Source organism: Lithobates pipiens, unplaced genomic scaffold, assembly GCF_037356315.1.
Source record: "Lithobates pipiens isolate NorthernLeopardFrog02 unplaced genomic scaffold, aLitPip1_a1.2 Scaffold_8, whole genome shotgun sequence".
NCBI lineage: Eukaryota > Metazoa > Chordata > Amphibia > Anura > Ranidae > Lithobates > Lithobates pipiens.
The window spans coordinates 529405501-529419255 of NW_027507903.1; the positions used below are offsets into that span (position 1 = coordinate 529405501).

At 39.4% G+C, this 13755-nt stretch overlaps 1 protein-coding gene across 3 annotated transcripts in view; it reads left to right on the forward strand.

Annotated features, from left to right (window-relative positions):
* Positions 1-13755, forward strand: part of LRRTM4 (leucine rich repeat transmembrane neuronal 4) — a 1033192-nt gene that overhangs the window by 898382 nt on the left and 121055 nt on the right. Inside the window, exon 3 of one of the 3 annotated variants that reach the window (XM_077469507.1) lies at positions 12767-12850. The exons of the other annotated variants lie outside the window; for them this stretch is intronic. Within the exon in view, the coding sequence (XP_077325633.1) occupies positions 12767-12811 (45 nt within the window). The 3' untranslated portion in view covers positions 12812-12850. The remainder of the gene's footprint in view (positions 1-12766; positions 12851-13755) is intronic. 3 annotated transcript variants of the gene reach the window in all.

The window sequence follows — 13755 nt, forward strand, 5'->3', positions numbered from 1 at the left end:
AAGCACAAGGTATGTCCTAATAAACCGGACCTGCCACCAAAATAACAAAGGTAGACATTCTGTACAATGATGACCCTTATTAATAATAACATAGCAAAACAGCTGACAAGGAAAAAGTACCTTATGCCTCAATGACCTGACAAGAACCTAATGAACTGATAGACTGTATATTAGGCTACACAATGATCACTCTTTCAATGAGCAGGTGACAGGACTATATGCCAACAAATACATTTGGTATTTGTGTATTATCTCAAATTATTGCAGGAAATCGAACTATAGAGGTTTTTTTCTACTTAAAAGAGACTCAAGGCTAAATATATTGTTTAAACTTGTGCTTTTTTTTTTTTTTTTACAACAAATATCTGTATAATGTTGAGTGAAAAGGGAATACATGAAATCCCTGAATTCAACAAAAAGACTCTTTAAAAGTACTTTTTTGAATAACGCATATACTGTAGCTAACTGCAGTATGCTGAATGAGACATCAAGTCAGAATAAAAAGACTGCATGTAGTCCTAAAGCAGCTCCCTGCGGCACCCTGTGTGACTCTTCTTTTCATGGCCAGCAGCGTTGTGCAATGTAGCGTCTCCTTTCTCTCTCCTTACTTAGTTACAGTATATCAGGTGTTGAAGCAAGGATAACAGGACATGAACCCAGGGATTGATGGGTGTAAAAAAGACTTTAGGAAAAGGATCAGGTCAAGTATATTCTGTGCACCTGAAGTCTCAAATGGAGCATAGGTATATCAGTCTCATTAAAGTGTTCTAGCAGTGCACTTGCTGTCTGTTTTGAAATATCATTCCATTTAAGAGAAATTCTAATGGTTTGGGGTCAATTTTATTAGAATGTCTTATTTTGGGGTATGTGCATTTTTGAAGGAGAACTCTTTTGTTTTAATTCCTCTTTCCCATCAGTGTGGGAAAAAATATTTTTTGCACTAGTCATCCTCTCCATGTGCCAGGTCTACCCTCTGCTTCCTGCTCTGCCACTCATTGCTGCCAAATTTCAGGTGGAATGATACCATGTGTCATTTAAGCTCTTCCTGGGAGCCCAAGCTGTCTTGGATACATTGACTGGGTATGCGTCATTATGTTGGCTTGGGCTCACAGTAAGTCTACACTGAATGGTGCTCAAATACCAATACATGAGTGATGTACAATGCTGTAGTAACAACTATCTTCTGCCAACACCGGTCAAGAAGAGGGAGGATTTGTAACTTCCCCATATTGGCCCATGGACAACTGGAATTAGGGTACTATATATGTTTAAAGAATGTTTTAAATATTGTCACAGTGGCATTAGTTCTGTAAAATAATTTTTTTAGCACAACTTAAAAGGACACAGTGCTAACAATATGAAAAGGAGGCTAGAGTTCCATCTGCTGCTTGGATAGAACACTATGTTATAGTAACATTCAGTACTACGTACATTTTTTTAAATTTTTTTTAATTGTTGCTAGACCATACAATAATAAACAAGGAAATGATGCATGTAAGAAAATACAAACCCTTCAAAAGGGCTGGGTAATGGGTGGGGAAGGACTTATACAATGCTGGAATTCTTTCTTTGTGGTAGGAGACTATAGGAAGGAGGCTCTTAGGCAAGCTCAAATCGTGGAGAACAGCAGAAGTATGGTGGGCTGCAGACTAGTGGCAGCATCCTATGGAATCTGACTTTTGCTTAGACATCGGCAACACATTAGAAAAGTGCATTAGGTAAAAATAAGCCCCGGAGAGTGGGTTTAGATCTTCTAGAGAGGATGCAGCAATGGGAAATATGTAATTTGGGAGTTTAGCCATGTCTGTTGCTGAGGAGCTGCACACTGGCGTCAATATGAATAAAGTGTTGTAAGGAATTTCATTCATGTTCCTGAATCAGCCAGTTGTATTGAAGTTTGGGTTGAAAGAGTTGGCACTTCCATACATGAGACTGCCTGTATAAACAACAGGCTTTCCGCCTAGACACCTCAGGGCCTCAGAAACTTTGAAGCTCTCTAGATAATGAATTTTAAAACGTTGGAATGTATGGTAAAATGTGTTTCCTGTCAAATTGACTGCCTGTGCTTGTACCTGGTAGAAAACACAAATGCACAAATCTGGAATACAGAGGACCTGGTTCTTTTTTTGTTGTGCTAAAAAAGTGCTACTCGCTACATTATAGACAAGTAGTGTGAAAAAGCAATAACGTTTAAAGGACTGAGTGGTGTATCACTAGTCATGGCAATTTATAAGTGACAGGGAACTTTCTCTACATTATTCAACTTCAAAAGATTGACTAGGGTCACATGAGAGTTTTAATGCTTTGCTATCTCATCAGATGAAAGGAATTTGTCCAAAAATGCCCCGTGTGTCTGACATGATGATAGTTTCCCGTTAAAGAAGATTTATGTTCACGACATACACTTTCATTTTATATCATCAGCATTGTATTACCAGTACAAACAACAATAATTTTTGATGATTCAATATAGATTTACTTGAATAATTTCCTTTAATATATTGAGCTCTGCCTGTCTGCCAGCCATCTCTTTCCACAACTTTCTGGATTCCCTTCATGCTTTGTAGATTATTCTTTGCTGTTCACATTACATTTCTAAGAACTACACATCCCATGGTACCTTGCTGCTTGCAGCAGTGATTCCTGTACTGACTCCACCTCCTGAAACTTCTCCTCTCAGCACCTTTGGAGTTCAGAAGGCTGGCTCTATGAAATGTGAGACACAGCGGGGCATACTCACAGGGGATCATGAAACGTGAAACATCTGTGTTCATGGTGCTAGTAAATCTTGGACAGGCATGACTGAAGGTGTTCATTTTTGTCATGATTCCTGGGGTAGGGCTGTTGAAATGGCATAATATGCTTTATTGTAAATGATGTTGAAGGCACCACTCCTGTTTAGAGATGGATGTGTCGATTTGATGTAGATAGCCTTTTTCATACCCCTTGAGAACCAGATGTCTTTTCTGTCCAAAATGTCCTTGAAAGAATGCTTCTTCTATTAGGTTGTTAAGAGACTGCATGCTGAGTCCTGACCCAATGTACATGTTTTTGCAACCACTTTTACCCGTCAGTTGACCTGCATTTGGCTGCTGAGTCTTTTGAATTTACAAATTTAACAGCTAAACACAAGCAAAGTAACCTGATATATGCAGTCCAGTGTAGTGAGGATTACTGTATTTTTCACTCCATAAGCGCTTTTTTCATCCCAAAAAAATAGTGGAACGTGTCTCTGTGTCTTATGGAGCAAATGCTGGCCAGGCTTCTGAGTGACAGATGGATGTGTCGATTTGATGTAGATAGACTTTTTCATACCCCTTGAGAACCAGATGTCTTTTCTGTCCAAAATGTCCTTGAAAGAATGCTCCTTCTATTAGGTTGTTAAGAGACTGCATGCTGAGTCCTGACCCAATGTACATGTTTTTGCAACCACTTTTACCCGTCAGTTGACCTGCATTTGGCTGCTGAGTCTTTTGAATTTACAAATTTAACAGCTAAACACAAGCAAAGTAACCTGATATATGCAGTCCAGTGTAGTGAGGATTACTTTATTTTTCACTCCATAAGAAGCAATTTTTTAATTCCAAAAACATGGGGGAAAATGTCTCTGTGTCTTATGGAGCGAATACTGGCCAGGCTTCTGAGTGACAGGTGGATATATAAGAAACGTCAGTCTGTGCAAGGTGGAGGTGGCATAGGAAAGGCTGCATTTCATAGCATTGATCAGTCTGCATTATTGGCACATTCCAGGCTGCATTTCATGGCATTGATCAGGCTGCATTATTGGCACGTTCCAGGCTGCATTTCATGGCATTGATCAGGCTGCATTATTGGCACATTTCAGGCTGCATTTTATTGACATTGGTAAATATTTTAGTACACCATTTGGTTCAGAATATTTTTTTTCTTGCTTTCCTCCTCAAAAACCTAGGTCTTATGTAGCGAAAAAATACGGTACATATCTATTTTGGTATGTTCCTGACACTCTTTAGAACTAAATAAGCTACTGGGATAAGTGGCACAATGTCTTCAACCCTGGCCAAAGACCAACCCCCCTAAAGCCTGAAGGACAGTAAACTGGCCCTTTAATTAAAAAGTTTGGAGACCCCTGATCTTTACCATTACCTTTTTATAGACATGTAGTCCATAAACAGGGCAATCCCACTCCTAAGTAGACAGGCAATACAATGCACAGGAGAGAAGCTGGCCAACAATAGGAACACTTCAGTGGAGAAAGCAATTACTTCTTACAATAAAGGAAATAATTTACTGCAACAGAGATCTTCCCGATTTTTAGGAAAACTCTAAGTACTTAGCCAGTCTTTCCCCCTTCTCACTGAGTGAACCATGTGTACACCACATTTGTCCTTCAATGAGACGCATACATGCAGCAGGGGATATTGGTTTGATTGAGGATGGGCTTATGTCAATCTACACGTCATTCTTACCAAGATGTGTTACGTCTATCGCCAGTTATAGTCAGGGAATACAGAAAACAGAGTTGCATTCTATTAGAGCACACCTTATTATAAATTTAATCTAGGAAAAATTGTTCAGTGACGGAGGAGATCTTGTAGAAAATGGTAACTGCAGATTAATTTAACATAACGTATTCTTGTTTATGTAAGGTGTGTAACAAACATGCCGGTTATGGATGTAACATATTCACACCCACACTTCAGCATTCACAGTTATCTTCCTTTCAACAGTATGCATACAGGAGCACACAGAACATTTTCCTTTAATTTAGGAAAACAGAGGCACGGTATACCGGGCACATTCAACTGAAGAGCATTAACTCTTTATTAGAAGAGAGAAATGCAGCCACATGTAGTTGTCATTGTTTGATATAACAGTTCTAACTACTAAGGGCACCAGGATTTCTTTAAGGGGCAGCAAATGGGAGTTGATGGCTATTTCTGGGTTTTTATCGGTTTACGGGTCTTTACTGTGATCCCGAATATTTCTGTTGTTTGAAATCTGCTTTGTTTCCTATACTCCCCAGTTGTACAATCAAAACTTCTTTTTTTTTTTTTTTATTCTGATTTGGATTACTTTTTAATTTCAATTATACGTTTTAATGTTGTATGTACTTTAAAGAAAAAAAGGTATACAGTAACATACTGCATAGTGTTACAATAGACTCACTAGACTCCACCATTTGATTTGCAATATCCCCTTACCCATACACAGAATACAGAAAAGCAATCACATTGCAGGCCTTCATGGGTACCCATGCAATACCAATACATATACAGTATGTATAAAGAAATGTTTTTTTATTGTATCAGCCTAAACAGGTCCAGTGCTGCATCTGTCTCCCATCGGCTCTAAGCCCTTGTACACACGGTCGGAAATTCCAATGGAAAATTTCCGATCGGACCAGATAATCCGACCGTGTGTGGGCTCCATCGGACTTTTTCCATCGGAAGGTCCGACCAACAAATTTTGAGAGCTGGATATAAAATTTTCCAACAACATGATCCGATCGTCCTTTGTCCGATCGTTTGTAGAGAATTCCGACCGTACAAAGTGGCACGCATGCTCAGATCAAATTACGAGACAAAAGCTATTGGCTACTAGCCTGAACGTAGTCCCGTCGTAACGAACGAACGTCATCACATTCCGAATGATCAAACAAAAAAATCTGACGGATTTTGTGGTCGGACTGTCTGACCGTGTGTACAAGGGCTTAGACTGAGAACCGAGTGATCATAGACTTAATTGTCACGATCTTGCCGGAGCCTGGACCAGCTCTGTGACGTTAGCTGACAGCGGACTTCAGCCTACTTTCTGCTGAAAATGGGTCATAGGAGTGCAGAACGAACTGTCCTCCTGTGATCCACAAGAGAAGTAGAGCCAAATGAGCTTTGGCTGTACTTCTCCTTTAAAATCCACCAGGCTGGTGGAGACTTCTCTCCATTGTATTCAACCAAACAGGTAGAACCTTCTCAACGTGTTTCATGAGTATGTAGCCAGGTGCTTGGTTGGGAATGGAAACTGAGAGAAACACTGGCTACAGCTGCTTTTGGTAGCTGCTGCCCTGCGGTGCTGAACTGGATAAAAGTCATATCAGCAAGAGGAGGGAGCTGCTGAGCAGGAATAATTCAATAGACTAAGTCAGGCAGCACTGCACTGTGGGAACTGTAGTCCAGAGGAGAGTCACTCTACCATAATCAAGAGCTCTTCAACTGCATTTCCCCAAGAGAAATTGCCAGGAAGATTGGAAAAAAGTTGCATCTTCTTAGGCTGTACAGGACACAGCTTCCTATTGCTGTGAGGGAGACCTGAGAGTGCACATCACTGTCCAGTGTGCACCATCACTGTTGCATATCGGCTGCCTGGGCATGAACTGGAACGCTGAGTTTGGTGGTTCCAGCAGACAGTGTCACCTGGGTGCAGAGCAGAGAATGCAATTATCACTGTGTGTGACCAGAGGGTGAACTGCAATATCACTGGGACTTGTGAGCAGCTGCTATGGGGATTTACTATTTCCTGCTAGAGAGATTTAGCACTTTCGGAACTGACCTTACAGCCATCTAGAAACCTTGTTGCTGCTTGTAGGCTTGGCTTGGACTATTTTCATGTGCACCCATGCTATCCACCTAAGAGTTAAAACTAAAAACTGTCCCTATACAGCTGCTACTCAGAGATCTTCACCTATTGCTTATGCCAACCTTAGAGGTACCTGTCAGGGGACATTGCACCATATCCTAGCCATTCTCCAAGAGTATATTCTAGACTACATATAGTGCGCTGTATATTGCTTGCTCATGAGTTAATCCCAATCTAGTGGTACAGAACTTTATTCTAAAATACCTTAGCATAGTGATTATACTGTCTAGAACATACCTTCTGTGTGCTCATTTATACTGAAACCACCATTTATTCTAACCCTTACCAATGCATTGAGCTAATTTACCACTAAACTGTCTTGTGTTTATTTCCTGGTGCTAACCTAGGGCCAAGTTAAATGTATTTATACTTGTGTACTTATTCTTCTTAGTACTTGCAACTTTTATTCAACTACCGTGTTTCCCCTGAAAATAATCCCGGCTCTTATAATAATTTTGGCAACAAAAGACACAGTAGGGCTTATTATAATTGTGCCAAATATCTTCATTATAGCACCACTCTGAACTTCTGAGGCCTGTTGGATCTCTCTTCCCCGCAATTATATTACAGAAACACACACATTGCACATTATATACTACTGTAATGGAATGGATTATAGGATTTTACAAGCATTTTAAACAAGGGCTTATTTTCTGGGTAGGGTTTATATTGCAGCCCTCTTGGAAAATAACTCTAAGTCTTATTTTCGGGGTAGGTCTTATTTTCAGGGAAACACGGTAGGTGTGTCAGAGGGGCTGAGGTTATTTTTGGAGTTGAGGCACAGAAAATAAAACCCAACTTACCAAGTGGTTGCTGGGGTAGCGTTACAAACATAAGTCCACTTCCTCAGGAGAACATGAGAGAGGTGGTATATAAACAAGTCAATGTTAATTAAAAATAGAGATATCCAAAACTGAGCAATTTCTGAAGGTCCAACCCAGGCACTGTGGGGAGGATATGGGGGAAAGATTTAGTATTTTTACCCCACAGATATCCTATCATCCTGCCAGGATCTGTAGGAGCCCAGCAACTGAAGTATAGATCTCCATATTCCATTGTGTAAATGAATCTGAAAATCTTAATTTCATACAAGGTATATGTTCAAGCTTTTGGACCTAAGCCATAGAGAGCAACTTAAAGGATCTGAAGCTATACAAGCTGGAAAACATATGGTATCTGGGAGGATGTTATCTTTTACCTGAATGAAATTGACTCTAATGTCACAGCACCAAATTTATGGAGTATCTACTTGTGCATACATTCTTACAGCAATCCTAGTGGGTTTTAATGTTGAGATCCTTTCAGATATATACCTTCAACAAAAATGAGATGTTGAGTGTTATAAGGGAATATAGTAGTTGCCTTCCAGGTGATCTCTAATTAGGGCTGCTACAAATCCTGGCAGGACCTTGTGATAGGACGCCTGTAGTGTAGAAATCTGTTTTCTTCCCCTCATATCCTCCCCATGATCCCTTGGTTAGACCTTCAGCAATTTCTTAGCTTTGGATATTTCTGTTTTTAATTAATGTTGGCTGGTTTACATGCCATCTATTTCATATTCTCCTGAGGAATCAGACTTTGGGTCGTGACAAACATTGAGAAGGTTCCATGTGCTTGTTGGAATACAGTGGAGAGAAGTTTCAACTCATCCAGTGGATTCTAATGTGTTACTAATGAAAATGTATGTATGGATGAAAGATGTCTATGTATACTGAGCATGAAAAGAAATATTTATAATGGCATAGCATAGTCAGCTGCTTTGTTTAAATGTTTTAATAAATATGCATATTTAGGCTGACATGGCAATAAAAGGTTTCCTTTATTTATATAAATATGGTATGTATTAGTATTGTATGTGTACCCAGAAAGTCCTGCAACTTAGTTTATTCTATTGAAGGGAAATGTTGAGATCTCTGGTCTCCTATCAGAGATGTCGGAACACATAGGATGTGAGCATGGGGACTATAACGGGGCACATATACTAAGTTAGAGAAAGATTAGAATCAAAACTTTATACATATAAAAACAATTTTTTTCAAAGAGAAGATACAATACAGTATGAAAATATGATATTTCAAAGATATGGGTCACAATTTGTAGAGACGGGTGAGGTAATCGCTCAACTAGTTTCGCTTCACAGCTTCATCAGGACATTACCTACGTCTAGAAATACATGAATTTAGTATTACAAGTCATTAAGTATATAAAACACAATAAAGAAGGAGATATATGAAAAAGAAAAACAATTACATATGGAGACATACTTAAAAGGTTTGTAACGCAAGAGCGCTCATCCTATCTCTCCGGCCCTGCTCCTGAACTGGGTCAGGCTCGATGGCACAAAGCAGAGAGAAAGTCTTTCCCGGGAACTGGGAGGGGAATTTTCCAAAGTGTCGACTATTGATCCAGAGGTAGTGATCAATAACTATGTATGAAGAAATATAAGATATAAATAAAAGAGAAGATTTCTCTTTAATTAAACTAAGATTGTTAAAAGGGGAAAAGCCACGAAAAAGAGGTGATGGTGATGAAAAGTAAAAAGGTGGTTGTGGTGCCAAGTGAAAGATTAAAAAATAGGATAAAAAGGGTGCACTGAGGGAACACAAGGTCAATTTTAATATCAGGTATTAAAGTTTGCATTCCAAGTTGCTGGATATAATAAATAACACCAGTGTGTACTATCAAATGAAGAAAACTGGTGGATAAGGTGAAGGGAAGTAAAGGAAGGTGAATGAAAGTGACCCATCCACAAAAAGTAGATAAACCATCAAGGTATCACAATGAGAATCAGAATGATAGGAAGGTTTAGGTAATTTTATAGATATTGTCAAGCATAGTTACCCCTTATTGAACTGAAAGGGGAAAAAGTGGATTTCTGGTGTCCGGCTCTGCGGGGCGCATGCGCGCGGCGATAGCTGACGTGGCGCCCTGTTCAGGCCCCTGACCCCGCCGACGTCATGCGCCGGCGACACGGGGCTGAGGTTATGGCGGGGTTGAGGGGTATAAAATGGCGACTAGTACGCCAATTCCGCAGGTCGACCGGACCCGGAGGGGACCTTGGGCACGTGTGGTGCAGGTAAATTATGGTTCCTATAGGACATTACACGCAGGTATATTTTATCTATACTGACGATTGCAATATACATGTATAATGTTTACTTCCATCTCAATAGTGTGACATTGGCGGTGAACAGAGACCATGTACACTAACTAACTGATCTGGAAGAAAACTATCTCTAATCTACTACCTGCCTACACTCCCCATACATGTCATCAGTGGTCCAATTAGACCATTTGTATACCTCCGGGATCCACTTTTTCCCCTTTCAGTTCAATAAGGGGTAACTATGCTTGAAGATATCTATAAAATTACCTAAACCTTCCTATCATTCTGATTCTCATTGTGATACCTTGATGGTTTATCTACTTTTTGTGGATGGGTCACTTTCAATTGTATTTTTATTGAAAATTTTCAGAGAGAATTTACAGAGGGAAGTATAACAACAAATGATTGTCAGTGTCAACAATGGTACAGGCCGTAGGCCAAAGAGCAAGAAAAGAAAAATAAGCAGAAAATAAACAGAAAATAAACACAGTGGTATAATGGTCAGGCAATATCAAGTCACAGGCTCAGTTAAAGCAGTAGTGCACCTAGCAACGGGGGGAACGGGGGGGAGAGTCAGGAAGGGGGGGTGCAGGAGAGAGTCCAATGGGTGGGTAGGCCAGATAGCTACATGTCTGCAAGAAAGGCATAGCCAACCACTGGATCTAGAGTACGCTCTTTCCGGGGAGGGACCTATACCAGACCGAGGCATCCCCAGGAAAAGAACATATACTGGCAAGGGGGGGGGTAAGGAAAGACATCAGTTAAACCTCAGGGGGGAGTTGTTCACCTTCCTTTACTTCCCTTCACCTTATCCACCAGTTTTCTTCATTCGATAGTACACACTGGTGTTATTTAGTTCAGTTCAGGAGCAGGGTCGGAGAGGTAGGATGAGCGCTCTTGCGTTACAAACCTTTTAAGTATGTCTCCATATGTAATTGTTTTTCTTTTTCATATATCTCCTCCTTTATTGTGTTTTATATACTTAATGACTTGTTATACTAAATTCATGTATTTCTAGACGTAGGTAATGTCCTGATGAAGCTGTGAAGCGAAACTAGTTGAGCGATTACCTCACCCGTCTCTACAAATTGTGACCCATATCTTTGAAATATCATATTTTCATACTGTATTGTATCTTCTCTTTGAATAAATTGTTTTTATATGTATAAAGTTTTGATTCTAACCTTTCTCTAACTTAGTATATGTGCCCCGTTATAGTCCCCATGCTCACATCCTATGTGTTCCGACATCTCTGATAGGAGACCAGAGATCTCAACATTTCCCTTCAATCTATCCTATTGGGAGGAGGGTGCACTCTGTTATTCTATTCTTTGTAATACCTTAAAGCCACTCATTTCTTTAGTTTATTCTATACTGTATAGTATCCTTAGTCTTCAAAAATTGTATTATGAGTCAGGAAATGAGATAGAATAGATCAGCAGTAGCTTTCCTGGAAATAATTTTAAAGCCTCAAATTACAGAAATTAATATAAAAGCCAGGTGATACTAACAACCTGCATTTTTATAGTCTTACAGAGGATGTACGGGGTGTGTAAATAGGCACCACTTTTAGAGCTAGTACACTCAATAATCAGCACTCAGTAAGAGACCTGGGGTCAGACACACCCAATTTATTTCAGAGAAAAAGAAGTCTATGTAAGGACATTTATGCTGAGGGCTATGGCTGTTATTCAATGATGCCAGCACAGAGTAGCAGAGTAGCATAGCAGGAAACATAATTTACAATGAGAAAAAAAAAGTAATTTAAGGTGATCAACGCAAAAATCACTTTCAAATCAAAACATGCAGGGGAACAGGTCTGCAAAGCGCTAAAAAAGATATGAGACTTGAATATGGCTTTAAAATGTTGGCAACTATTCTTAACCCCAAGACCACAGATTGGAGATCATATAAACAAAAACACTATATTGTCAAAAGTATTGGGAGATCTGCCTTTACACACACATGTACTTTAATGGCATCCCAGTCTTGGTAACCCAATATTGAGTTGGTCCACCCTTTGCAGCTATAACAGCTTCAACTCTTCTGGGAAGGTTGTCCACAAGGTATAGTAGTGTGTCTATGGGAAAATTTGACCATTTTTCCAGAGGCGGACAAGAAGACCTAGCCTGCTGTCTCCACCCTAAATCATCAATCGTGTTGAGTTTTGGACTTAAGTCAAGTTCCTCCATCCCAAACGCTCTCATTCATGTCTTTATGGACCTTGCTTTGTGCACTGGTGGTCAATCATGTTGAAACAGGAAGGGGTCATCCCCAAACTGTTCCCTCAAAGTTAGGAGCATGAAATTGTCCAAAATGTCTTGGTAAGCTGACGCCTTAAGAGTTCCCTTCACTGGGACGAAAGGGCCAAGCCCAATCCCTGAAAAATAACTCCACACCATAATCCCCCTCCACCAAAGGTTTTGAACCAGTGCACAAAGTAAACTCAATATTAAACCCTATAGACTAAGACTGGGGTGCCATTAAAGTGCATATGCATGTAAAGGCAGGTGTCACAATACTTTTGACAATACAGTGTACAAATGATGATTAGCGAATATACAGAAGTTTCCATAAAATGATAAATTTGTAAATGATTATTAGGGCTTTCATTCTGTTCTTAATGTTATGTTATTAGTGAAAAAATTATCTAGTCAGATGTACTGTACCTAGTAAATGAATTGACAAAAAGGGAGGTGTGGTTACTATGTATTAAAAAAACGTATTTCGTAATTACATCATCATGTCTGTTATTTTTGTCTCATTAAAAGTCATAGCTATTTTAGCCTATTCTTAGCTGTCATTTGTATCCCACCAGTGTACCAATATTTATTTTCATATTACTCCCTGTGTAAGTCATTCTTGTCTTGTCAGTCATGCTTTCTGTCTACAGTAACTGTTTTATTAAATCTTAAGATTAAAAAAAGTAATATGCATGCCCTCATTTTTTTTCCCATTTTGACTTTTGCAATCTTCTGCTAACTGATTTAGTAAAATAATTCTGTGATTGGATGGTATTCTGAAGCCCCTGTTTTCTGTCCACAGGCCAGGTACAGTCAGGTCTCCACAGTGCAAGCCTCTCTTTGCTGACCCAAACCCTGAGCTGAGCTGAGACCACATGCCTAGGAGGTGAGAGTTATTTCAGTATTCACATCAGTTAGCACGAGATTGTTATGGCCAAGCATGCCTGCTCTTCGTCATGAAACCCCACAGCTCTTGACCGTCATCTCCATTTAGAACCACAACAACCACCCCCCCTCCATTCATTACAATATAAATTGCAATGCTTTCGCACTAGGGAATTGTTATAGGAGTTGGTTTCCAACTTTCCCTTCAATTTTGCTTCAATTTCTCGTCATGTGTACATAAAGCCCAGCATTCATTTTAGGATTTTTGCGCTTATTCAATAAGGCAAGCAAATATAATATGCAATATACAGTAATTCATAGCAGCCAATCAAATCTGAGTTTACTCAAGAAACTGATGATTTTTGATAGGTTGCCATTGGTTAATGTACATTGTAAATTATCATTGATCTTTACACTGCCTTACTGAACAACCGTCTATGTCACATACTGCAGATCTACAGAAAACTCACAATGCATGCATATTAAATAATTACAGTGGCACGTACATTGAGAACTTCAAATCCACGTTATAATAAGCAGTGAATAAATAATAATTGAACTAATCTAATATCGCTTATACAAATTTCCCAGATCCCAAGGGTCTGTTTGCTTTTGTTCTTTCTTTTAGCCCCTAAAAGTATAACTGTAGCCAAAGGGGGCCCCACGCAACTGCTATGGAATATAGCAACACAATGGTCCCTGAACACTCTGGTTCAAAATGATTTATGCAGACAGTGACGGCATTTGGAAATAATGTTGTATAAAATTACCATATATTTACTATCTCTGTCAAATTGGTGTGAAAGGAATTAGTATGCGTCTCTGCTTATTACTGTTTTAGCATGACATAGGTGTCAGTACTTGGATTACCTATGTAATGGATTAGCCAAGGATTGGGGCTGATTT